Source organism: Tenrec ecaudatus, chromosome 10, assembly GCF_050624435.1.
Source record: "Tenrec ecaudatus isolate mTenEca1 chromosome 10, mTenEca1.hap1, whole genome shotgun sequence".
In the NCBI taxonomy this organism is placed as follows: Eukaryota; Metazoa; Chordata; class Mammalia; order Afrosoricida; family Tenrecidae; genus Tenrec; species Tenrec ecaudatus.
The window spans coordinates 133,972,595-133,999,104 of record NC_134539.1 but is presented as its reverse complement, the minus strand read 5'-3'; the positions used below and the strand labels follow the sequence as shown (position 1 = coordinate 133,999,104).

General features: G+C 59.2%; 1 protein-coding gene across 1 annotated transcript; it reads left to right on the top strand.

Annotated features, from left to right (window-relative positions):
* Nucleotides 1-8,352: 8,352 nt before the first annotated feature.
* Nucleotides 8,353-24,545, top strand: TBKBP1 (TBK1 binding protein 1). Its single transcript, XM_075561714.1, has 10 exons — nt 8,353-8,482; nt 10,235-10,496; nt 10,783-10,905; nt 11,155-11,259; nt 12,333-12,516; nt 13,265-13,440; nt 13,615-13,676; nt 21,291-21,409; nt 21,602-22,317; nt 23,019-24,545. The coding sequence occupies exons 2-10, from the start codon at nt 10,272-10,274 to the stop codon at nt 23,145-23,147; spliced, it is 1,839 nt and encodes a 612-aa protein (XP_075417829.1). The 5' UTR covers nt 8,353-8,482; nt 10,235-10,271; the 3' UTR covers nt 23,148-24,545.
* The last annotated feature ends 1,965 nt before the right edge of the window (nt 24,546-26,510 follow it).

The window sequence follows — 26,510 nt, the reverse complement described above, 5'->3', positions numbered from 1 at the left end:
TTGGCTGCTGCCCCTCTTTCAGGCTGACGACCTGGTCTCTTCATCCGAAGGTGGGCTTGTTGATGTGTAGTTGGCAGCATGTGTTTTGTTTCTACGTCCACGCTGCCCCAGCCCCCAGGAAACGTGTAGAGGGAAGAACACTAGTTTGGGGTGTAAAACACTGGGTCCTTTGTCCTGCCACTGTCGGGCAGTGGCGCTCGTTGCTACTTCATGGAAACGCGCACTTTCTTAAGTTTAAGTTGGGCAGGTGAAATGAGGGCTGGTCTTAATTTCCCCCCCTTCGCCTCATGTGGCCTTTCACCTCTTCTGATTGCACACCCTGTCAGGAATTTCTGATCATGCTTTTCTCCCCTGTGTTTATAAATTATATACGCATAATACTGTACCTCTATATTGTGTAATCATAAGACACAAAAATAGACATTAAAGAGTAATTATATGAAAAATAAATCTAAAAAGTTCTAATATTTTCTTTCTTTACCCAATTTTGGAGCTTACCTGGGCTATAGAGGGTCATTTGTAATTCTTGTTTATAGGATTGCATGAGATGCTGAGTGACGGTGATCGGCCAAGGGCAGTCCCCCTGCTAGTGAGGTACTTGGAGCAAAGAATGATGTCAATTATCAAGTGGTAGGGAGGGACTGCTCCCAAGTGTGGGGGGTGGGGAGCAGGGAATGTGTAAAACCATCACCCAGGCTTCTCCCAGTGCCGTATTAACCGCCCCGAAGGCATGCATGGTGAACGGTTACCGATCCACCTCCGCCTAGTGTCATCAATGGCCTTAGTTTGACCCGCGTGGAGTGAAAGACAGTAAGGATCCAGGAGATTCTTACAGTAATTATCACGGCAGCCTTAAACGTCACCATCTCCATTGGATTGATGAGCAAACATGAACTCGTGGGACCCGGCCAGGTTCTCGCACTCCCAAACCCAGGCGTTTCACCGTGGGCCCTGGCAGACATGCTTGTGATGGTTCTACCTCTGAGGAGGTCGCCTGGGACTGCCTTGCTGCCACCATATCCACAGCCTGGAGCAGTCCGTGGCATGTAGTGGGCTCCTTGAGAAGTCGTTTAACTGATGAGTGACCTGTCCTCCCCACTGAGGGACTCTGGTGGCATCAATTGCCCTTTGAAAGGCAGGACATCCAAAAGCCTGGGAGTGGCAAGGCCTCAGGAGATGATGACCACCTAGTTTGGCCTCCCCTTGTGTGCTGGTGATGCCAGGGTACCATCACCTCTGCTTAAAGGCGCGAGAACAGCCAACGGTAAGGCCTTAGGGGAAGGCCGTTGGGTGCACTGAACAGGGTGCCAGGGCGGTGTGTGGGAGTAAGGACCGCGGTCCTCGGGTGCTGTGGGTTACAGCACCGCCGTCCAGGTAGGAGGGTTCCTGAGGATCTTCCCTGAGACCCAGTCGTCCCGGGAGCAGACTGTCAACATCTTGCTGAGCAGCTGTTGAGTTTGAACTGCCAAACTTGTGGTTAACAACACAGTGCTCAACCCAACAACGCCACTAGGGCTCCTCCCATTAGTGCAAAGCCACCAGTTTAGTCCCTGTTGACGGATGAGAAAATACGCTGAGCGGCTTCCCTCAGAGCCTCAGCGGTCTCCCACACTGCTGCCCGCACAGCCCGTGCTTGTGAGTGACCGTGTGCTCCTGCATGTCGACGCCGCCGCAGGGATGACTCCATGAGTTTGTCCTGGTTTGCTCCACAGAAGCAGTTGATGTTCAAAAACGTCACTCATACAGATTCTAATCACAAGGTTGTAGCTAAAACGAAAGCTTTAGAAGATTGGTAGCAACATAAGACTGTCGTGCATGCCAAAACAATCACATGACTCCAAGCAGCGCTGGCATTGGGTAAGAATGACAGCTCTGACCAGAGCAGACGAAAAGGCTCTAAAAGTCAATGAGTGTAGAATGTTCGCCTTGGCAGCCTATTGATGTGTAAGCTTACAAAACAATGTTTTTGCTGTAATCACGGGTTATTTTATAAAAAACAACTTCTGTTGAAACACTGCACAAGAATATTTTATCACCCCGCCTGACAGTGTCACCTCATCACCCCTAGTGACAACTCGTGCAGGTTGAAGGATAAGTTGAGTCGATGAGGTTCTGATGCTGACCAAGGCTCAGTAGTGCTTCCAGGGAGAAAGGTCTGGAGATGCACTCGAGAGAAATCGATGAAAGTCACGGTGCTCCAGCCCACAACTGACGGGGTGGCATTGGACCTGAGGACGCTTCGGTCCAGGACCTGCAGCAATTTGATCTGCTGTGCATGAGGTTCCCACAAGTCAGGACACCCCCCCTCCCCACCCCCTGCTGCTAGCAATAATGCTAAAGGGGGGCAACTGTCACCAATGGGTTTGTTGAATCCATTAGCTAAAATAGTGTGTTCGTTCTTTAATGCAGTCCCCTGGTACCCTACTAGGGAGCATAGTGGGGTTGCGTGTTGGGCCGCTAACCACAATGTCAGCGGTTCACACCCACCAGGCCCCCCACAGGAGAAAGTTGTGGCTTTCTGTTCCTATAAAAGCTGTAATTGATGCCCCAGGGCAGTTCTAGCCTGTCCTATATGGTCAACGTGCCGCCTGTGAGTTGGGTTTGAGTTTGTTTCTTAATTTGGGGGGGGTGAGGTTCTCCCCGGAGTTGGCAGCACGCTCTGTGCTTTTTGCTCCCTTTCCGTTCTGAAGCTTGCACACAACCAGGGCTGCGGGAGGCGGGGTGTTGGTGCCTGGCGGCCCGGAAGGCCACACGGCTGCTGAGTAAGCACCACCACATCTGAGTGACCTCGGCTCTGTCAGCTGAGCCGACAGCACAGCCGGCAAGTGCCGGAGCTGAGGGTGAAATGTACCTTCTGGTCAGAAAGGAAAGTACCTCTCAGCTCTGGCATCCAGCCTGGGCTCTGGTGTGGTGCCGTGGCCGCCTGGCCCGGCGGAGGCGCACAGTAAGACAAGCCGGTGTGGGTCAGCTCCCCACAGCTGAGAGGCAGGAGGGTTTCTGAGCACAGCCCGCCTGCCATCTTTTGAGTTCTGGGCAAAGCCTTCAGCTTGTCCCTGGTTTCCTGTTCAGTGGAGTAGGGATCCCAATATAAGAGGAATAGAAAAGGCTCGCAGCACCAGCGGAGCCCCTCGTTCCTCCATCTGTAACTTTACTGACTGTGCAGCAAAAGTCTGTTTGGGAGAAAGCAGAAATGACCTGGTGACAGAAGAGACAGCTGCTAAGACTGAAGACAACCAAAATAGTGCTGCTGTCTCCAGCCGAGCGGTAGAAGACACCCACCCTTCTTCCACTCCAAACCCCGCTTAGAGGGTGTGCATTCGTTCCACGGGATTCCAGGATGGTTCCGTGGAGAAGTCTACATCCCTCAGGTCCTAAAATGAGGCCTTCGGGGCGCCCAGATGCCATCCTGTCATATGGGTCTAATCAATTTCCCTGCCTGCCTGACTCTCTTTGAGTCATCAGAGTTTTATTTTGATTCCATCTCTACCTGCTCCTAATGCCGCCTCCTACTCTCTCAGGCAGGAACAGGGCAGGGAAGAGTCTGTCCTGGGGAGCTGTCTTCCCCCTGGGAGTTTCCAGTCAGTGGCTGCCAGGCAGGCCCCCTCTCACCATCCCCGGTGTTCTACGACGTGCCACCCTGCTGCCTCTTCCTTCCTCAGCACCCACCTGGCATCCCCTTTCACCTTGCTCCCGGGCTTTTTAAGTCTCCAGTCTCCATTGTGATGACCCCTGACATGAGGGCTTCTGAGGGATGAAGCCAAAGGCCCTGAGTGGTGTAGCAACTCATTTAAAGTCCCACTGTTTCATTTCTTTATTCAGTCAACACCCTTGTATTCTTTCCCCCTTTCTCACTGTCCGTGATTACTTCATTTATTCATCTTTCTGGTTCGGTCGGACTCCCAATAGAAGGTCAGCTCTACGGCAGTGGATCTCCACCTTCCTCAGACCGAGACCCTTTAATACAGCTCATGTGGTGGTGACCCCCAACCATAAAGTGATTTTCATTGCTACTTCATCACTGTCATTTTGCTAGTTATGAACTGTCATGTAAATATCTGATATGTAGGATGTATTTTCATTGTTGCAAATTGAACAGAAACATAATTAAAGCATAGTGATTAATCACAAAATACATAATTGTAAATTGGGAAATACTTATGTTTTTCTATGGTCTTAGGTGACCCCTTTGAAAGGGTCCTTCGACACCCCCCCCCAAAGGGGTCACAGCCCACAGGTTGAGAACCACTGCTCTACGGCAAGAGGCAAGTCTGCCCTGGTCCTCCCTGCATCCCTAGCTTCCAGCACATAGTGGGTGTCCACGGCACCGTTGCCGACTTAGCAGCCTGACCAGACACCAAATAGCACACTTAAGGAGAGGAAGATGGAGGAGCCGCAGACCCTGCTCTCAGCCCCATAACTCGGTGGAGCAGAATGCAATGAGCTCGATTGGGCCGGATGGGGGGCGGCCCATGTGGAGGCATCCAAGCAAAGATGGCACTTTGATGGGGAGAAAGGGAAACTTGACCCGAGCCGTGAGTGCTTCCATGCCTGGTGTGTGCACAAGCTGGACAGTGCAAAGGGGTGATGTGGCCGAGTCGGCTTGGTGAAGAGCCGTGGCTCTACCCTGGCCTGCCAGAATGAACACAGCGCTCCTAGAAGGAATCCCACCAAAATGCTCCGTAGCGGCAAGGACGGCCAGCCATGCTCGGTGACTTTGGCCACGTCATCCATCAGGAGAGACCAATCTCTCTCAGAGGACATCCATCTTTGGTAGAGGGGTTAGCGTAGACGGGGGAAGCCTCGATGAGTGGACTGACCCACTCACCCAGCCACGTGCTCCCACGGTCGGGAAGATGGTCAGGGAACGGGCAGCATTTTGCTCTGTTAGAGGGCCGGGGGGCTAAGCAAACTCAAAGGCCACAGCTGTCTGCAGCGAAGTGAGCCCGATTTCAGTTGGCTTGTGGCACTAATCACCCCAAACCAAGGGCTGGGCCATTTGGCTGCACCCCCTACCAAGTGACTCAAGCAGGTATGAGCCAGTCAGCAGCAGGACTGACAACTCACGTGGCAGTGTGTGCCCAGATGGTTCCTGGACCTGGCACCCTCTTTCGGGAAGGCGGGCTTGGTCTTGTGGGTGTGGCTTCAGCCAGTCAGTTTCACAGGCTGAGTCTGCTAATTATTTCCATACTTGTTGAGGGCCTCAAGACCACCTCACACTTCTAGTTTAGCCTCTAAAATTGGTGTGAGGTCAGCACCTCACCTCACCTAACTTCACAAGGAGGACTAAGCAGATCAAGAGCCAAAGCAGAGGAACCAATTCCAAGGATCTACATCTAACCTCTTCCCTGGGGGACAGACAACAGAAAAATTGGGTGAAGGGAGACGTCGGATGGTATAAGATAGGACAAAATGATAATTTATAAATTATCAAGGTTCATGAGGGAGGGAAAAAATGAGCTGATGCCAGGGGCTTAGGTGGAGAGCAAGTGTTTTGAGACTGATGAGGGCAATGAATGTACAGATGTGCTTTACACAATTGATGCATGTATGGATTGTGATAGGAGTTGTATGAGCCCCCAATAAAATGATTTTTAAAAAGAGCCAAAGGCAGGGGTCAGACACATGTTTCTACACTCCAACCTTTTTATAAACCCTTCCCATGGTACTCTGCTTCTCTGCTGGGCTTGATCACTCGTCACAGGGGCCACATAGGACTCACAAACTATATGTACAAGTGTGGGGTTTATCATCAGGGAAGAAACCTTACAATACCGGATGAGGAATGTCTCGGAATACAGTTCTTCCGTCAGGCCAGCTTCTTCTCAGTCATGCCTGCAGACAGGCCTCTCTCTGGCTCTGAGTCCCGTGGTGTGGTCCCTTAGACTCTGCCCTGCTAGAACCAGTGCTACAGAGCTCTTAACTCTGCCAGTAAATATCGACTGGCCGCCTGCTCTAGGGCAAACCTGGCCTAAAGGTGCCCAGCTCTCTGTAGACTGCACTGCCTCCTGCTGGTCTCCTGACTCTGCCATCGCTGCTGCTGCTCCAGGCCCTGTGGTCTAGCTGTCTCCCTGGTCTAAAAGGCTCCCAGTGCAGGGTCCAAAGGACACCTTCCATTCTTGGCTCTAAATGACTCATTTGAACTCTAAATTTCCAATTTGCCAAGGACCTTGTTTACCTAGTGGCACGCCATCTAATCCCCTTGGTGGGCCCCAAACACCTAGTTTACATACTCCCACCCAGCCATTTGGTGGAAAAGACAAAGAGTAGCTGAAAGGCCACCTTAACTCGCTGCACCACAGGCTTGCCGGCACTCCTGCTTTAGGAGAGAACTTTCGGGGCAAATGCGCCCCTGGGCTTAGTGGGTAGGTCATCTCACCTGGCGCAGAGTAAACCAGTGTTTTCCTTTTCTGGACTATAAAGGAGCGGAGGCTAGCAGGCACAGCTGTGCTGGAACCCAGCGGAAGGAAGGCAGGGAGGGGAAGAAGGAAGGAAGGCAGGTCGTCGGAACCCTCTTCTTTGAAACAGTGCAGTTCCTGTTAGGGCAAGCCCACCCCTCGGTCCAATTTTCTCCCCACAACGAGGAGCTGCTGTCGCTTTTGCAGAGAGAGACCTTTTCTTTCCTCCTTTCTCTCTTTAGACTCAGTCTCCCAGGAGCCAGAAAGACACTCAGGGACCCAAGCCCTTCCTGGAAGTGGCTGCTTCACAGCCGAGCCCTTTTGCCAGCCCTCAAGGTCTGCTTCTCGGAGGGGAGAATGGGCTTCTCTGTCCCTGGAAGATGCTTTCTGGGGAGAGCCTCTGATCATGCCCTACCTCAGTGGTTCTCAAACTGTGGGTTGCGACCCACTTTTGGGGGGGGGGCGTTGTCGAACGACCCTTTCACATGGGTCGCCCGATTCATCACAGTAGCAACATTACAGTGATGAAGTAGCAACGAGAATAATTTTATGGTTGGGGGGTCAGAGAAACTGTTAACGGGCCGCGGCATGAGGAAGGTAGAGCAACCAGACTGACAGGATTTTGACTCCACCAGAGCATAACCCCGGTTCCCTACACATTAACCTCTCCTGAAGGCACAGAGCCCCCTTACTTCAGGTCCCCTTTTCTTTCCCCATAAGGTCTTTCTTTTAAGAATAATTTTATTGAGGGCTCTTACAGTTCTTACTACAATCCATACACCAATGTATCAGGCATATTTGTACATATGTTGCCATTATTCTTTTCTAGAAAATTACTTTCTATTGAGCTCTTGGTATCAGCTCCTCTTTTTTTCCCTCTCCCCACCCTCATGACCCCTTGATAGATTATAAATTATTATTTTCATATCTCACACCCACCTCTGTCTCCCTTCCCCCATAGTTTCCGTTGTTCTTCCCCCTGGAGGGGGGTGTGTGGTTGTGTCGCTATTCCCATTCCTGCTCCTGGGCTGCCTGTGTTACCAGCTCTTATGTCGTGTATCTACTGCTCTGTACATGCCCCGGTCTAGCTGGAAGTGAGAGGCATCTCTGGGGGGGGTGAGGAAGCCTCAGGGAGGCAGAGGAATATGTGTGGATCCCCGTTTCTGACCCATGAGCTGGTCAGGGGCCAGGCGTGTGATGGTCACTTAACTCAGAGAGGGTAAGTACCTTGCCCAGGGTCACCTACTGGGAAAGTGGCAAACCAAACCCAAGCCCCAAACCTTTTGCCCCCTGCCCTGCAAGGTCTGGCAGGTTCGAAATCATCTTTGTGGAAAGAAAGGGTGGTGAACTCTTGTTTCTTCAAGTCACAGGTCCCTGGGGTGCTTCTGGGTTATGTGTGGGAGAAGAGAGAGCTCTGTCTTTCTAGCTGAACCTTTGACCTCCTTACTTCACTCTCACTTCCGAAGTTCCTGACTCCACAGCACCCCCCCCCAGTTCCAATATGCCTTGTATCCAACAGCGATGCTCCCCACCCCCCAGCAGTGAAGAACAAGTCTAATACGTTCCTTCTTAAAAGAGCACACACACGCACACCCCCAAATAAGCAGCCCCAACCCAAAAAACCACAGCGTCACCTGCACTGTGCACAGACGCACCCCCCCCACAGCACCCCCCCTGCGTTGGGGAGCGTCGGGGGGGGGGGGGACGCAGCGCGGGCCTCCTGCTCTGCAGGGAGCCGGGTGGGCGCCGGCGGGCGCGCTGCCAGGTCGGGCCGCGGCCATGGGGGGCCGGCCGCCCCTCGCACGTGGCGGTGGCAGCGGCGGGGTCGCGGCGGCTTCCCAGGCGAAGGAACCGGGAGCAGCAGGGGAGGAGGAGGCGGCGGCGGCGGCGGCGGAGGAGGAGCGGGGCGGGCCGGAGGGAGGGAGCGGGGCTGGGGGGAGAGGCGGGGGGTGGGGAGAGACCCGGCGGCGGCGACAGGGCGCGGAGCAGAGCGCGGTGCCAGGGGGTGGGGGCACCGGGGCCCGTCTGGGAGGGAGCAGGCGGCGGGGGGAGCGGCGATTGCGAGCGAGCAGGAACCCGCGGCAGCTGTGAGTCCCCGGCCGGGGCCGGGCGGGGGAGGGGAGCGGCGCCGGGCCAGGCCCCCGGGGGTCGCGGGGTGCGCGGGGAGGGGCGGCAGTTGGCCTGCGATGGCTGCGTGGGGACGGGCCGGACGCGGGCGCCCCTCTTCCCTCGGACGCTCAGGCCGCACCGCCTGCGGAGCCCCTTCCCCGGCCGGGGCGCGCGGAGCGGGCCGGGCCCGGCGGGCGCGAGGGGGGCTGCGAGGTCCGGGTCCCCGCGAGGGAGGGGCGCCGCTTGCTGTCCGCCGAGCAGTAGGGGTAAAGGGCGGCTCTTAAAGGGGCAGCGGGCGGGCCCGGGGTCGCCAGGAGCCCCCCCTCCGCAGCCGCCGTCCGTGGCCCTCGCCGGAGCGCGCGGGGCGCAGGGGCGCTGCGGGGCCAGCCGGGACCAAGCCCCCCGCGCGAGGGGCGGGCTGGGGCGGGCGCGGGCGGGGGGGGGTGCAGGCAGCGGGGGAGGGGCGTGGCGTGGGGAGGGAGGGGTTAAAGGTGGGGCTGGCCTTACAAACACGCGCACACTCTCCGTACTCGGACGCGGTCACACGCGTGTCTCGGGCACTGAGGGGACGCTGGGGGAGGGGGCTGCCCCCCCAAGCTCCTGCAGTGGGTGGCAGTGGGGGGACTCACTGTCTCAACTCACAGCTCACCGCTGAGCCCCCTCTCCTACGCGCACACACCTCGGACATTCCCATAGTGCCTCACGTGACACACGGCCCGAACGTGCCCAGCCTTCACACACAATCACGCACGCGTGCCCATCCGCGCGCGCGCACAGACACCCACAGTCGCGTGGCCACTTCCTCAACTCTGTCCCCCGACGCCCCCTCAGCCCCGCTAACGCGCTCATTGAGGCAGACTGACACACCTACACTCATTCACACACACACTGCCCCCCCACACACGGCACACATTCATCAACAGGCCAGCAGAAGTACACACGCACCCCCTCGCCTACTCTTCGGGAGCCCTGAGTCATCCCAGCCCCCTCGCAGGGCGCCCCACTTCCCTGCTCACGGCACCCAAGGACGGGCTGGCTGGCGAGTTCTTTAGTTGCTCTGCACCAGCACCGCGCCCCGAGCCCCCTTTCCCCCAATTGTGCCTGGGACGCTCAGCCGAGGACTTCCTGTCGGCCCCCGGTCCCCAGTCCCCGGTCTGGGCCAGGCCGGCCAGAACCTTGGCCACAGCCCTGTGCGGGGGGAGGGGCTTCCTTTTCCTGAACTCTGGAATCCTGATGCAGGAAGCTGGGGATTGGGCGAGGACGCAGCCCTGGATGTGCTGCCTGCCTGCCCGGTGGGGGGCTCTGGGCTGACTTAGGGAGGAGCCCCAATGCCAAGGCCTGAGATGTGGAGCCGGGCAGAGAGGTATTTGGGGAGGTGAGGCCTGGGGCTGCCATCTGTATCCCTCAAATCCACCAACCCATCACCTCCCCGGGCTCTTTCAGAGTTCCCTCCCTGCGGTGGGCCTGCCTGCCTGGTCCTTATTTTCAGACACCCCCCTCCTGACCTCAGCTCCTTCCCCCAGAGGCAACAGAGAGGATGGGGCTGAGTAGTCCGAACAGGGGAACAGGGGCTGTGTGGAGTAATTCAGGACTTTGGGTGGGGAGCTTCCAGGCTGCACCTCTGCAGGCTCCCAGGGGGGTCCTTCCCTCCAGTCACTTAGACCAGGACCAGGTTAGTGGGTACCAGAGACAAACCTTGCCTGGCCCCCGCCCCTGCCTTGCTCTCCCAGGAGGCCTCGCTGGGGCTGTGTGGCCCAGGACCTCACCATGGAGTCCATGTTTGAGGAGGACATCAGCATCCTGACCCAGGAGGCCCTAGGACCCAGTGAGGTGTGGCTGGATGGTCCCGGGGACCCCTCCCTAGGGGGAGACATGCGCTCTGCCTCCCACTTTGCCCTCATCACGGCCTATGGAGACATCAAGGAAAGGCTGGGAGGCCTGGAGCGGGAGAACGCCACCCTGCGGCGCCGCCTCAAGGTCTATGAGATCAAGGTCAGTACCTGGGGACGAGGTGGGGAGGGTGGCAAGAGCCTGGGATCCAAGAGAGGGCCCAGGGCCAGACGCATGCGGGTTTGAGCTTGGACCGGGCACTCTGGAGAGTCCCAGGCCCATCAGGCAGGATCTGGTTTGGAAGGGCTAGAGTTTGGATCCAAAACAGACCTGGGCGGTGGGTTATGCCCTGGCATCCCACTGGAGCAGGTCGTGGGGCAGGGACACCTGGAGCTGAGGCCTGGGCAGGAGCAGGGAATAGCCCTCTGAAGCCCTACTCTGCCCACAGTACCCGCTGATCGGCGACTTTGGAGAGGAGCTTGGCTTCTCTCTGTATGAAATCAAAGATGGTGCCCTGCTAGAGGTGGAGAAAGCCAGCCTGCAGCAGCGGCTCAACCAGTTCCAACATGAGGTGAGCCCTTCCTCGGGGGAGTCTGCCAGTCCCAGAACTCCTTATCCAGGCTACTCCCGAGAGACCCCTCCCGCACCCTGGAATGGATGGCCATGGGCCTCCCTGGAACCAGCTGCAGCTCCTCTTGCCCAGCCACCTGCCTCGGGGCGTGTTGGGAGTGGGCTGGAGAGGCACAGGGAGCCCCGTACCCCTAAGGTAGGGATGGGCCTGACTGCGGCATGCCCCCTAACGCTTGCTGGCCCCACCCAGTTGCAGAAAAATAAGGAGCAGGAAGAACAGCTCGGGGAGATGATCCACGCTTACGAGAAACTCTGTGTGGAGAAGTGCGATCTGGAGACGGAGCTGGGGGAGATGGTGAGGCCCAGGGAGCTGGGGTGCTGGAGGGTGTGTACCTTGTGTTGTGTGTGCAACCCGTGTGTTTGTGGCATGTGGGCACTGTCTCTGTGTAGGCACTATGTCTCTCTGTGGGTACTATGTCTCTGTGTTTGGGTCTCACTCTGGGGTCACCATGTGCCTGTGGGATTTTGCCTGCCAGGCCGTATGGGTGAGAACAGAGTTGACCTGGAGTGACTGGGTCTTGACAGGTGTGTGATTAGGACTTGGGGTGTGGCCAGGTATGTGAGCACTACCTGCTAACTCGTAGCTGTGACCTTGGTTGAGTGACAGCCTGCATCCCCTCCGCTGAGAAGCTGAGTGAAGAGAGCCACCCACGTCAACAATAACCAGCTGCCACAGAGCGGCCTCTGCCTCACGGCGGTGCTCTGTGTGTCAGAGAGACCGCGTGCCGTAGAGTGGACAAGGGCTGATTTGGGGGGAAGCAGACCACCACGCCTTTCTTCTGAGACACCTCTGTGTGGACTCGGACTTCCCGCCTTTTGGTTAGCAGCTTCCTGTGTCAGCTGCTTGTACCGTCCAGGGACTTACTGTAGTTAAACATGTCTAAGGCACTTACTGTGTGCCTGGTCCTGTTCTGACCTCTCGGTGTTTGTGGACTCATTTTGATTTTCTAACAGCCCTACCAGGTAGGTAAGGTGGTATTATTGTGCCCATCTTACAGATGAGGTAGCTGATGCCCCCATAGTTAAGTCAGTAAACAAAGGTAAGTGCTTATGTGCCTGACCTTTCATCACCTCCCCGCGGGGTGGCTGGCGCTGTTGGCACAGGGCTGAGCAATTTTAGTCCTGTCCTCATATGCAAATGTCAAGGAAGAGGCAGTGCCCGGACCCTGCGAGCTGCAGCAGCCAGAAGCCTCTTTTGTGGGCCTGGGACTGGGAGGCGAGACCTCAGACTCATAGCCACTCGGAGAGCGGACGTGGAGTGTGTGGCTCGAAGTCCTGGGGGTGAAGACTCTCCAAACATCAGGAAGTCCTGGGCTGGCGGGGCCTTGGGGGACCCTGAGCAGACCCTCACCCTTTGTCTTCCTGCAGCGGGCCCTGGTGGAGACCCACCTGCGGCAGATCTGTGGTTTGGAGCAGCAGCTGCGGCAACAGCAAGCCCTCCGGGACACCGCCTTCCCCAGCCTGAGCCCTCCCTCACAGACCCCTGCCCTGCCCTGCGCTGACCTGGACCTGCACTACCTGCCACTCAGAGGGGGGCCCGGCCTGAGTCATGGTGAGGTCTCCGCAGAGCTTAGACTCCCCAACCCTTGCTCCCCAGCCCAGCTCCCATCCCAACGCTCCTGGATGCCCCCAAGGAGCCTTGGTGGCATCGTGGGTGACATGTTAGGGTGCTAATGGCAAGACCAGCAGTTCAACTCCACCAGGCGCTTCCCTGGGGATTAACAGTCTTGGAGACCCAAAAGGACAGTTGTACTCTCCTAGAGGGGGATTGACTAGATGCGCTTGGTTTTGTTGGACACCAGCCGCTTCTGGGATTGATAGGCTCCCACCCAGTTTCTCCCACAATCACCGTGCCTCCCACTTAGTAACTGTTCCCTCACCTTCTTCACGAATACCCCAGTTTCTCCCTCTGATAGCCACCTCTATCTAATGTCCACTTGACTGATAAAGCCTTGGCCACTGGGTGCTATTCGTGTGCTGACCAGCAGAGGGAGCCATGCCCCAGACCCCGGCCTGTAATAGGTAATGATTCAGAGAGGCCCTTGGGGATGCTGCCGCCTGGAGTCAAGCCACCAGAAGCCTTTGAGAAGCTATCTTAATTTTTGGGGGGTGTTTTTTTTTTTGGACTTGAAGTCTTAGAAAAGGCAGTCCAGCTCCTCCATCCTCCCTGCCCTGGGAAGAGGTCTCTGTTTCACTGGCCGTCTCTCAGGGCTCCCTCATGCTGTGTCCCGGCCTGCTTTACTCTGTGTTGATGCCGCTGGACAGCTGCACCCAGCCTGACACTCTCTCCACCCTGACAGCGGGCTGGCCGGGCTCCTCACCCAGCGTGAGTGAGTTGGAGCGGCGGCGGCTGGAGGAGGCCCTGGAGGCCGCCCAGGGAGAGGCTCGGGGTGCCCAGCTCCGGGAGGAGCAGCTGCAGGCCGAGTGCGTGCGGCTCCAGGGGGAGCTGAAGCAGCTGCAGGAGACTCGGGCCCAGGTACCTTCCCAGGACACGGCTCCCGGGCCGGAACTCTGCTAGTGGAGCTCTGGGGGCTGCTGGTCCCACCCCTCCTTCCTGCCTTCCCGTGGACTGTGGCAGAGGTGGGCAGGCCAAGCAGGGGTGTCAGGGCAGGGTGAGGCGAGAGGCTGACTTCTGCCCCTTCCCCCTTAGGATCTGGCCTCCAACCAGTCGGAGCGGGACATGGCGTGGGTGAAGAGGGTTGGAGATGACCAGTAAGTGTGCTCCCCATCCCTCTCTGGCCCTTCATGGCCCTGCGCCCCACTGGGTTTGGGCTCCTGGCTTCCCTCCCTATCCCACTGGGTGTGGCGTTTGAGCAGCTGGCTCCTGTGATTCTGTGGCTCTGGTATCCTCCACAGGAAGGAGGGGAGGTGCTGGGAGTGATCAGGTCCTGGGAGGGTCCCTTTGCTTTCCTCTGACCTCCAAGGCCTTCTCTCTTGGCACTGATAGCGATGAGGAGAGATTGACTTAGCTGCTTTGCTGCTACGTTCTGTGTCCCCGGGTGCTTTGGAGACTTCTCTGGGGCCCCATTTAGTGTCTCGGTCACCAGGCCCAGCGGGTAAACAGCCCCGTCTGTCCCTGTGGAGGATGGAGGAGGTGGGTCCTCTCTGGCACTGCTGTGTATCTATCTCAAGAGAGAGGCCCCCCCCCTCCACCTCCTAGGCCCCCCCCCCCGCCAGCTTCTGGGAAGGAAGCGCACAGCCTGCAGTGGGGTGAGGAATTAGAGCATTCTCTGCCAGGTGTCCCCTGGAGTCCTAGCAGAAGAGGGGCAGCAGGAAGTAGGAAGGGAGCCTAGTGCTATAGGCCTCTGGGGGAGCGACGGGCAGCCACAGAGGGGGTGAGCGGCACTCTGGCAGTGGTGGAGCTCCTGCTTGTCACAGTGGCACCTAAACGCATCCTCTCCCACTTTCTGAGAACTCGAGCGCAAACCTCCTTCCGCCCAAGTCCTCTCCCCCTAGAGCAGGCTGCGGCACACACTCCCAGCATTCACTGGAGGGAGACTGAGGCCCAGAGAGGGCCGGAACCATCCTGCCATCACAGACACCCACCCAGCTGGGACCCCCCGGGGCCCCTGCCTCCCAGCAAGCTGCCTCTTCATCCTCCTCCCAGCTTCTGGCCAACTGGGGAGACCCCTCGCCTTCCTCTCTACTCTGGGGTGAGGGCCTGGGTGGAGCTGTGAGAGCTGAGGGGTGAGAACCCACTTTGTGGGACAGGTGGGTGGGACCCCTCGGCTAAGCTGCGGGGCATGTGGGGAACCTCAGCAGAAAGAGTCCACCCTCGCTTGTGGCTGAGGCTCTGCGCCCGTGCTGGCCCGTGGTCCACACCCGGAACACACAACACATGTTCTAGAATCCAAGCTCCCCCAGAAGTCAGCCTGGAGGGGTATGATGTTCGCCGAGGCCAACCCCCTTGGAGAAGACCCAAAGTGGAGGCTCCCTGAGTTGGCGAGACCCCAGGAAAAATGATTTGGGCAGGGCTGGGTTCTGAACAGCAGGCTTCTCATACACACACACACACACACACACACACACACACACACCCCACCCTCCCTTGCCTGCTGAGGGGCTTCCTCCCTCTGGAGCCTCCTTGGGGCGTTCTCTCACGGGCTGAGGGAAGGTGTGAGGAAGGTGGTGTGGGTCAAGCTGGGTCAGAGAGGGGCCAAGACCACATGGGAGTGAGAGGGCATCCCAGAGAAGTGCCTGTCTGTGTGGGGGGGGTGGGGGGGGAATGTCATCCTGAACTGCCCTGTCTCTTCCCAGCCCAAGACGGTCCCACGCAGTCCCTTGGGAGCCAGTCTGACCCAAGGGACCCTGTCTGCCAGCTCCTCCTTTCCTTCCCTGCCTCAGGTGCTCTGAATCCCCCAGCCCCCTGCCACCCCTGCCTGCCCAGCCTCAAGCTTGCTTTCTGGCTGCACCGCTCTGGGCAGCCCCAGGCTGGTGGGAGTTCATTCGCAGAGGAAGCCCTCACTCCCTCGTAGTTTTATTTTCTTATAAACGCAGCTCCTTTTGATAATAAGCTAAATCCCAGTGCCCCCCCCCAAGTCCTCCCCTCCCCCCGCTAGGCCTCAGTCCCCTTCTCAGCACCTCTCCCCACTAGGACCTTCCCCCCCCCCCAGACTTCACCCTGACCTTCCCGGCTGGGGGGAACTTGACAAGTGGACTTTTTTAGGAGTGCCATGCCCGGGGCTAAATTTGCAGGGGGCTGCTAATTGGGATGAAGAAGACACGGGGTGTGAAGGCTGAGGGGAGACGCCAAGCCTCAGGGAATCTTGTGCCTCTGGAAAGGGCTCCCTGGGCTGGCTGGACTCTTCGGGGTCGGGGAGTTCACTTCCTCCTGGGTAGCCAGGCGTATTGTGGGAGTTCTGCTTGGTACAGTGCCCCCTCCCTCCTTATGAGGGTTGGGTCCCTCATAGGACATTAACTCTCCTCCGTGGGCTTCACCCCCTCGCTCCCTCCCCCGCCCCCGGCCCCCTGTGTCCAGAGGGCATCAGGTTTGACCTGGGGGTGAGCTTTCCCAGCGCCAGGGGTCCACTTGTCCCAGAGGAACAGCCCTGAGATTCCCAGGGGACGAGGAGCGGGGTCCACCTTGCTCCTTAGAGTGGAGGTGAGGTAAGACAGTGCCAAGAGGGTCCCAGCCAAGGTGGGAAGGGCGGGCCCCGAGGCCTGCTGAACACAGCCAGGGACATGGAGGTCCCTTCTGAGGGTGTGGACCAGGCCTATAGCAGAGGGGACATTGTGGAGAGGGGCCTGCGGGGGGGCGGGGAGGGGGCTCTGAGAGGAAAATGAGACCTCAGTGGGGGAAGGGCTCTTTGGGAGGGTCCCACCATGAGAAGATTGGGGAAGGGTGGGGGGACGGTGGCGGCAATGAGGGGAAAACTCTAGGTCTTTCTTTTTTTCCCAACATGGGTGGGGGGTGTTCAGGGCTGCAGCCTGGGCCCTTTTCCGCCCACCCCCGCCCCCTCTCTCCGCCCACAAGCCTCTGCGTGGGCTGTGGTTAGCGGTGGGGAGAAGTGTGAACTCCGAGAGAGAGGATGGAAACTCTGCACGGAGGTCAAGGGCCGTGTGGGGTGGGCCAGGACGGAAGTCGGAGACCCCCGTGTGCCCTGAGCTTCGCCTCCTGCCCCAGAACCAGCGGGCGCAGGGCCTCCCCCTTCACGCTTCTCACCCTCCCTACTTCCTTTCTTTCAGACCCTCAGCCGGGCGCCCTAAACCTCCGTAGGTGGTACCTCCTGAGCTCTCCTAGCCTTGGGGGGCTCCCAGGAGGGAGGGTTCAGAAGTGGGGGGAGGGACCCATCCACTCCCACTCCTTGTGGTCTGGGGGCCTTTGCTCCCCAATCTTGGGACCCTTTTCCTGCCAGGCGCTTCCCTGTCCTCTCTCTGCCTACAAAAAGCTCTCAGAGCTGGTTCCCCTGCTTCCTCCACCAGATTCTGTGTCCTGGCCAGATACCCCCACATGAGGCAATTTCCATAGGCTGCCTCATGCCGCCCTCCCCAATCCTGAAAGGCAGGCACTGCCCACCTCTCACAGAGGAGCCCACTGGAGGGCAGCGCCACCCACACGCAAGCCCTGCGCCCCGGGGCCCACGAGACCCTGGTGGCGGCTCTCTGGCCCAGCTCCTTCTCCAGGTAAATCTGGGCGCAGGCGGCTGCCTCTGCCGGGCCCTTGTCACCCCTAGGGTCCCGGTGAGCTCGCAGGAGCGCTGAGCCCCCCTCCCCAGGGGCTTTCAAGGCGGTGACCTCTCTGCACCAGACTGTCAGGCCGCTCTGCTGTGTGCCTCTGGATGGGCACAAACTGCCAGCCTTCGTGGGCCCCTGGTTCCCCTCCAGAGAGGAGGCACAGGGCAGGGGCGGCCATTGAGTCTGTTGTCCATACCAGGACACTTTGGAAAGTAAAGGGACACCAATAATAATTGACTGGGGTGGCTAGTGTGGACAGGGTTAATCTGGGGCACACTAGGAGGGATGGCCGCCCTCCTGGGGGACGTGGGGGGGCCGAGGGACTACTCCGATGCGGCCTGACTGTGAGCCGCTCCTTTCAGTGCCATCTGGGGAGACTGTAGGCTAGAGGCGTTGCTGACGGTCTGGCTGTGCCGTCAGTGACTGTGGCAGGGTGCCATGAAGAGCCAGGCTCTGGGGACCGCACGTCATAGCTGGTCACAGAGGGTGAAGGGGCTCAAGGCGCCTGAAAGGAAGTGGTGGAGTGCAGGGTTGTTGCAACTTGACTTCCTCCTCCCCGCGGCCCGCAACCTCAAGTCCGCTCCACGGCCGGGTGCCTGTGGTCCCCTCCCTGAGGGTCTGGTGGGAAGGCTGATAGTGGGTGTGCTGTGGGCGGTGGAAAGTTTGGTCCCTAGCTTCTATGAAAAGGCTGAGGTGGTGGGGGGCAGCTACTGGCAAGGGGGCCAGGGCTGGGAATGCTGGGGTTCTGGGTCCAGTACTGCCTCTCATACAAACCCTAATACTGGCCCCTGCTCGAATCCTGCCTCCATCCCCAGTCCCAATCTCAACGCTGCCCCCTGTCCTGACTGCTGAGGGGTCATCCTGACCCCAGCTTGAATCCCTTTCTGTAATTGCAGGTGCTCTCTCAACAAGGGGGGCTCCTTGTTTCCTGGCTTTAGAACAGGAAACCCCCTCTCTCCAGAGCTGTTCATGGAAAGAGGGAATGAAAGGCTAAGTCGATGAATTCAGGGTGCAGAGAACTGCAGCCCAGGGCACCCTCCTTCCTGCCAGCTCTGCCATTTGCACTCTGGCTCTGAAGGTGCCAGCTCAGCGGGCTGAGGTGCCAAGAGCATGTGTTTGAACCCCTGCTCTGTTCCCTTGAGTCATCCTCTTCTCCCCCTGCTCCAGACCCCTACTTCCTTGTATGTCTAGGACCGTCCTCTCCCCTTTGAGGGCCAGAAAACTCCCCAAACACACTGCCATCCATTCTGACTCTTCATCACCCTGTAGGACAGAGTGCAACTGCTCCATGGGGCTTCTAAGGCTGAGAATCTTTCCGGGAACAGAAAACCTCATCTTTGCTCGCTAAGAGGGACTGGTGGCTTAGAACTACTGATCTTGTGGTTAGCATCCAGTGCATAGCCCACTCTGCCACCAGGGGCCCTCCTTTGGGGCCAAGGGCAGTGACTGCCAAGGTCTCTTGTCACCTCCCCACCAGCTTCCTCTTCTGCTGCCTTCCCACCTGCCTCTCCTTTCCAGCCTGGGAGACAGTGGGTGTGGTGGTGAGAAGCCCGATGGGAATCTGACTGGCCCTGCTGCTCTCCTTCAAGGGCACTAGGTCAGTTGACTTTGGCCAAGTGACTGTGAACCTCTGTAAGCTGGCTGGTCTTATCTGTAAAATGGAGATGATAAGAGTGTTGTGAAGAATGAGTAGAACTCTTCCCACAGGACCTGACCTGGGGCAAGTACTCAGACAGGTCAGCTCGGCCTCTCTCTCTGTGGGTCATTTGTGGGGTTTCCCTGTCACTTAAGCAAACCAGCAGCACCCAACATAGCCAACAACATCCACCTGACCCATCCTTCTGAGCATGGTGGCGGAGCATAGCGCTCAGGGGTGGGCCAGGAAATGCAGTGTGTATTTCAGTGCACGTGTGCAATTCTTGGCTCTGTTGTGAAGTTGAGATTTTTTTCCACTGAATTGGCAGTGTTTTCTATTGTGAGTCATTTGGATTGCTAGTGCAATACACAGCCCGGCCGGTGAGGTGGGAACAGATGGCTTCATGGGGGTGGGGGTCCTATAGAGTCAGGAACATCACAGTGAAGTGAGGGCACGCTCGTGGGTCTTTATGAAGGGTTGTCTGGGTTCTGGGAGTCTATCTGCCTGCCCCAAGCACCTGAGTCAGAGCCAGAAGCACCTGAGCATTCTGGCATAGGGGAGTCTTCCTTCCACTTGCTGCCGCTGTGTCTGTGTTATGACGGGGAAGGTTCCAGCAGCTGGCAAGGCAGGCAGGGGAGAGACAGGGCCCCTGAGAACCGAGTGCAGCAGGTGGGAGCTCCCTCTCCGAGAAGGGTGTGAAGGCAACGACCTGTATCTGCCACCTGAGATAGAGCGGTGACGGTGCATGGGGGGAGAGACCGGCTGCCTGCACAGAGGAGAACATCCTATTACTCCTCGGCCATGAAGGGAAAGCTCCTAGTCTCATGCGGGGGGGACTTAGCCCTGCCCTCAGGTTGTCCTCAGTCTGGGGGGGAAGCAGGAGTGTTCCCTGGACGAGCCCCTGTGTTGTGTTGACATGGGACATGCCCCCCCAGTCTGATGGCATTTCTTCCTGTGGACCATGACACCTGCTTGGGGAGCCCAGGACACCTCTAACAAGCCTGGGGTGAGGGTGGGGTGGTGTCCATTGAAGATGTCAGCAGGATTCCTGCGAGGATCCGCCCTCCCCCAGGGCGGCCCTGCTCCTCCTTGTCCGCCTGCAGGTGGCTCGGGAGGACTCCCTCTCAGAAATGGCCTCACCTCCCAGTGCCCCCCCCCATCTTCTTGCAGTCATGTTTCCTTTAACCCCAAAGGGTGACAAAAACCATCTCCTAAGGAGCAGTTGCCTTTCCCCACCCCCAGCCCTGCTCTGGCATTAGTGGGGACAGAGCCTGTCAGTGAGCAGAGAGCTGGGAGCCCCGTCACGATCTGCCCTGCACTCCACCTCTGCTTTTCCTGCCCTGTGACGCCCTAACCTCACTACTTCCCCTCCGCTCCTCCAGGCTGAGACAGACACACAGACGCAGATGTTCTCAAACCGGCCTCTCACTCCCCGCTTCACGTCCCCCCCTCCACTGGATCCTCACCCACATGCAGTTACATGGAAACACAGTGCAGGGTCTTCGGGGTCAGGAGACTCCAGCCCTCCTTCCTGACCTCTTTGTCCTGCTCAGAGCCCCCCAGCTCCTGAACAAGGGGGCATCCTTTGTGAGGGCACTCACATGTCTGGAGCCCCTTTCTGAAGGTGGTGAGGGGGGATCCAAGGGAAGCCAGGGAGGAGGAGCCAGGGAGGAGGGAAGGGCTGAGAGTGGCCCCCTGTGGTGAATGGTTACAGGGTCAAGGTGACTTCAGAAAAGGAGGAAAGGAAGGCCTTGGGAAAGCCCAGCTCTGGGTGGGAGGCTCAGCACTGAATACGAAGGAACCTCGGGGTTCGCCCCTGCCCAAGCTCCAGAGCAAGGCAGCTCCAGCTCCCTCGTCTAAGTCACCCCACAGCTGTCGGCAGAGATCCTAGAGAAGAGTTCCTTGGGGCTTTTAGGTGGGGCAAGGGCTGGAGCCCTGGAACCTGGCAGGCTTGGGTTCCAGTGTACCTTCTGGGGCCTCTGCCCACCAGGAAGCCCTGTCTTCCTTCATGTCCGGGGGGGGGGGGCTCATGGACTGTGCATCAGTGATTCCCCACGTCCTGGGGAGTCGGGGGGGGGGCGCAAGGGGAGGCCTCTCTTCCTTCCCTCCTCCCACTACAGGATGGGCCTTCTACATTCTGTAGGAACTGGTTGAGAGAATTCACAGTTAACAAAAGCTACTATAACTTCAGTACAGCTTGCTGGCCAGCCTCTGTTTTACTGGCCTCCACAGCTTCTCCGCAGGTTAGCACCCTCTGCAGAAATACCTGTATATTGAACTATGTGCAGCCCACGGACAGTGCTCAGGGAATCTCTATTCTCCTCAGCCCTGGCCCATCATCCATAGACTGGGACCAAGGCCCTGACCTTGTGGAAGGTTCTCTGGCGGAGAGGGAGTCTGCCTGGAAGAGGTGGCGTTTGAGGCTGACTTTAGAACCAGAGGGTCTCTGGCAGCCCTGCCCTCCAGCCTCAGGGTCAGGCGCTGACGCTGACTGGACGCCCTGGGCTGTTTCTTAGGGTGAATTTGGCATTGGCCTACACGGAACTCACGGAGGAGCTGGGCCGGCTTCGGGAACTGAGTGCCCTGCAGGGGAGGATCTTGAGGAACCTACTGCAGGAGCAGGCCCGCAGTGGCGGTGAGCTGGGGACTGGGGGTGGGGGTGGGGAGAGCTGTGACAACCTTCCTGTGTGTCTGATTCATTTTCACATGGATAGGAGGGGAGTGGGTAATTGAGCCCCTGGTCTCCCCATTACCCCACCCACCCAGGCTCTGATGTCTTATTTCCAAACTTTTGCGCCCCCTCCCACCCCTATCTTTTCTCTTCCAGGCCAGAGGCATTCACCGCTGTCACAGCGTCACTCCCCAGCCCCCCAATGCCCCTGCCCTTCCCCGCCTGCCCGAGCGGCGCCCCCGTGCCAGTCCCCCGCCCCCCAGCGTCGCTCCCCAGTTCCCCCCTGCCCCTCACCCCAGCAGCGCCGGTCTCCCGCCTCGCCCTCCTGCCCGTCGCCCGTCCCGCAGCGCCGTTCCCCGGTGCCGCTGTGCCAGTCCCCCAGCCCGCAGCGCCGCTCCCCGGTGCCCCCCGCCTGCCAGGCCCCGCAGCCGCGGCCCCCGCCGCCCCCGCCGCCCGGGGAGAGGACGCTGGCCGATCGGGCCTACGCCAAGCCGCCCAGCCACCACGTGAAGGCGGGCTTCCAGGGCCGGCGCAGCTACTCGGAGCTGGCCGAGGGCGCGAGCTACGCGGGCGCCTCCCCGCCCTGGCTGCAGGCCGAGGCGGCCACGCTGCCCAAGCCCCGGGCCTACGGCGAGCTCTACGGGCCCGGCCGGCCCCTCAGCCCGCGGCGGGCCTTCGAGGGCATCCGGCTGCGCTTCGAGAAGCAGCCGTCGGAGGAGGAGGAGGAGTGGGCCATGCCCGCCAGCCCGCCCAGCCCCGAGGCGGGCACCATCCGCTGCGCGTCCTTCTGCGCCGGCTTCCCCATCCCCGAGTCGCCGGCCGCCTCCGCCTACGTGCACGCCGAGCACGCGCAGTCCTGGCCGTCCATCAACGTGAGTGGGGCACCCCGCCGCAGGGGAGAGCGGGGAGTCCGGGCCCTAACCTCCGTCCACCAGAGTCCGGCCGGCTGGCCCAGCCAGGTGGGCTGAGCCGGGCCTGCACCCTAGTGAATATTGGTCAGTCAGGGCGCCGCCTCCAGGTCACCCACCTAACTTCCATTCGGTGACTTGCCCTCCCTGTGCCTCTGTGTCCTCATGGGCACAAAGGAGAACACCATTCATTAGCTGAGCCGCGGGGCTTCCTCAGAGGTCAGCAGGGAGCCCCCACATGCCCTGGCAGAACTGTCTGTTGTGCTGATCGGCTGATTGGTGGTAGCAGCGGGGCACTTGTGGCCATCCCTCTCAGGGCTCCATCAGTTCATGGCATGAGCTTTCTGAATTGTCAGAGCCCCATCCTCACCCCCACCCCTACCCCTGCCACCTGAAGGACCAAAGCATGTCCCAGAGCCAGACCAGGTGGTGCATTGTTGGGCACAGTCATTGGGCAGGAAGGAGGCATCAGGCACCAGGGTGCTCTGGCTTCCCTCACAGTTGCCCTGGCAGCAATTCTCACCGGGCTGCTTTGGGGAAGTAGAGGCAGGCTGGGGGAGGGGACCAGACCCCTGCTGCATGCTTCTTGAAGCCCTGGGGCCCCTGACAGGGAGGCTAGGCTGTGGGGCCGGGCGACTGTAAATGACTTGTCTCTCTCCCCACAGCTGCTGATGGAGACAGTGGGCTCTGACACCCGCAACTGCCCCCTCTGCCAGCTGGGCTTCCCCATCGGGTACCCAGATGATGCCCTCATCAAACATATTGACTCCCACCTGGAGAACAGCAAGGTCTAGGGGGCCTCCCCACCACCCCTGGCTGTTCTTCCTCCTCCCATCTCACTCACTCACTCACTCACTCACTCACTCACTCACACTCTCTCTCTCAGTCACTCACTCACTCTGAATGCTGCATGAATCTCGAGGGGCAAGGGGCTGCCCCTTGCGACCCCCAGATACCTCCACTAGCTACTGAGTCAACGTGCGTGCAGTGCCGTCCTCCCAGCCCAGGCACCACTTGCTCCAGCTCTTCCCAGGAGGTCAGCTGAGCCCCCGGCAGCCCCCAGCTCCTGCTGGGGGAGAAGGGTTCCAAAGCTAGCTCTGGGCTGCACTGCTGGGGGGGTGCGGCGGGCCCCTCCCAGGCCTCTTCCGCTGCCTTTCTGTTCTCTAAACAGGGTTGGATCTGAGAGATGTGTCCCATTAGGTCTGAAGGAGAGAAGGGTGTGAGAGACGCTCCCCCAGCCCCAGGAGCTCCCCAGCTCCTCCCCAGATGCCTGCCTTGCCTGGGCTGTGCTCTGTCCCAGGAACACCTCCTGTGGGGGCCCCAGAGCCTGTCCTGCACCCTGAGGCCAGTCTGTCTTCTCCAGGGTCAGCCCGGGGTCATGACAGGGACCCCTGAGGGAGAAGGGGTATCTTGTTTCTTGCTACTCCCTCTGGACAGCCCAGTTTTTCCCCTCTGCCCACCATTTCTGGGGTACATAAGGGGGCAGAGGAAGGCCCTTGGGGGCTGGGGTGTGGACTACCCCTACTCCGTGACCCTCAGGCCAAGGGACTCTATGCCAGTTGCCCAGGCCCTTCTACCGGAGCTCCCACTTCTGAGGCACAGATTGGCACCTTTACTAGAGTCCCTGACTCCACAGGTGCCCCAGGGCCCACATGTGACAGCCTCTGTTAGCTGGCTGGGTACCAGTAGCCCCTGCCGCCCAGGCTGGAATGGCCCCGGGTGCTGTGGAGGTCAACTTCTAAAGAGCTAACCCTCCTTCCACACCCCACCACACCCATCCCTCGTGAAATCTACCTCAGAGTCGTCGGACCCTCAGAAGGACCAGGAGGCAGGAGGTCCCCTAGACTGAGAGGGGAGCTTCCCCCATGGGAAAAGCCTACTGCCCCACACCCCTCCACGGCCAGTCCCTCCCAGGTCTCAGCCAGGGCGGGGGCAGTGGCTACTACTGTCAGTGCATGATCCAACTCTTCCACCCCTGCTCCTCACACCCTTCCCCCTCCCTCCCTCCCTCTGTCGGGGTGCAGGGGATGGAAGGGGTGTAGGGGGTGGGGAAGGGACCAAGGACTCCAGAGACATGCATCATTGTATCCTGAGTGCTCCCCCCAGGAAGGGGAAGTGGAGAGGGGACTGCAGAGGGCAGGCCGGGGGCCCTTGTGCTCTCCGAACAAGTTCAAAGTCCAAATAAAATGTACCTGTTCCATCTGCGCCCTGCCTGTGCCCTCCGTCCGTGACTGGGGGTCGGGGGTCGGGGTGGAAGGCTAGGATTGCTTAGAAACTTTCTCGCAGGACCCCAACCATGGAAGGGTGGGCTTCAGGCAGGTAGGGGCTGGATGGTCACCCCCACTTGAAGGGGAGGCTGGAGGTACGGGCATGATGTGGAGTGTAGTTAGAACGGAGACGGGCAGCAAAGAAGGGCTTCGAGACCAAACAGACCCCAGCCCTGAGCAGGTGCTTGGGGCCCCTGAATGTACGCAGACCAGGAAGTCTGGCAGTGGGAGGTCCTGAAGTTTTGGGGATTCTTTAGCAGGAGTGGCTATGTAGTCGTGATTTCTGCATGCCAGGGATCAGGCGGGGCCTCGCAGAGGAAGAACATCCGTGTTCCCTGCCCTTAATAGGTCTGCATGCAGGGTTGGGGTGGGGCTCCATGCTCAGCAGCTGTCTGTGAAGTCCCCCAGCTGTGAAGGTCAGAGCTCGGTCATGACCCCATGACTTCAAGCCTGGCTGTGGCCTATGCCTGCCAAACAGGGCACCCTTCATTTCTCAGTGACCTATTGCATGCGTGCGTGTGTGTGTGTGTGTGTGTGTCTGCCAAGGGTCCAAGGGGGTATGTGTGTCTGCCAAGGGTCCACCTAAAAGCATAAAGGGACAGAGGGGGACACTTGCTCATTGAAGGTCTGCGGCTGAGTGCTAGAACCTGGCACCGTGACTGAGGCAATGGCCCAAATCCAGGCCTCCATGGGGGGCCTTCCCAGCCCCTGCCCATCCTCTTTGGCAGCTAACAAGGAATGCAGCTGCCCTCTGGGGCTCAGCCGCCTGCAGGCCACTAGCAGCCAAGTCTTGAATGCAAGGAAAGGTGGAAACAGCCATCCCTATGCAATATGGCTTCACGAGCCATTGCAGAGAAGATTCTAGAACTCCTGGAGCATGGTGCCCAGAATCCCAGCCCAGACAACTCCTAAGGAGGAAGGCATCAGCTAGGCCTCGGGTCTAGGCTTGGAAGCTCGGTTCTATGGCATTAGCAGGTGACACCGAGTCACAAGGCCAAGAGAAGGAGCCGAGGTGACCTGGGAGTGGACCTGCACAGAGGCAGGGAAGACCCAGGCAGTGGCTCCCATCCATGAGTGGATGTGAAGGTGATAGGGCAGCTGGGCAGTGCCTCTGTCACCAGGGTGAGGGGAACGTGGGGACATAGGGTGCAGATTCTGGCAGCTTGTCTCCTTGATTTCTGGGGACCTGAGAAGGGCTCAGGTGCCGGGCGGGAACTTGCAGGGGGCTGCAAGGTAGAGCAGGAGAGGAGCAAAGGCAAGTGTGCCCCCAGCCTGGGTCCTCAGCAAGGAGGTCTGGGGTGGGGGGAGGCTGGAGGGGGCTGGGTGCCCACCGAGTCTCATCTCCCTCTAAGCCACTCCTCTCCTTTCTCCTTCAGGCAGGACTGTGATCAGACACAGGCGGTGGGAGAGAGGGAACAAGAGTGTGGAGATGAAGGGTCTACATGGCTAGGCTCCTGGAAAGAGGGGGAGGGAGGAGGGGAGGGAGGAGACCTTTGTGAAGGCTGGAGAAGATGCAGTGGTGGAGGGGGGTGGGGGCAGAGGCAGACCTGGCAGGGGTGGGTGGAGAGAGGGGAAGACTCCTCATGCCCATCCAGGCCCAGTCAGCACTCTACCCACTCCGGCCCTTCTGCCCCTCATCTCTGCTCCCCTGCCAGCTATCTTGGTGGTCTGCCTACCCCATCCCAGGGGGCTGTGCAACCCTCCCCTCTCTGCCTGGCTTCCCCAGGCTGTGGAGACCCTTGGGCCTCTCCTGGGTGCCTGTGCAAACTGAGTCGGCTGTCAGCTGGGGAAATCAACAGCTCCTCCGTGTGTGTGTGTGTGTGTGTGTGTGTGTGTGAGAGAGAGAGGGGGGGGGGGGATAACAAAGGGAGGGTGTGTGGGTGAGTCAGC

Excerpts from the sequence above, each read along its gene's own strand:
- TBKBP1 (XM_075561714.1), top strand. The coding sequence starts at position 10,272 with ATGGAGTCCATGTTTGAGGAGGACATCAGCATCCTGACCCAGGAGGCC. Across the intron at positions 11,260-12,332 it reads AGACGGAGCTGGGGGAGATG|CGGGCCCTGGTGGAGACCCA; the intron begins GTGAGGCCCAGG and ends GTCTTCCTGCAG. Across the intron at positions 13,441-13,614 it reads TGCAGGAGACTCGGGCCCAG|GATCTGGCCTCCAACCAGTC; the intron begins GTACCTTCCCAG and ends CTTCCCCCTTAG.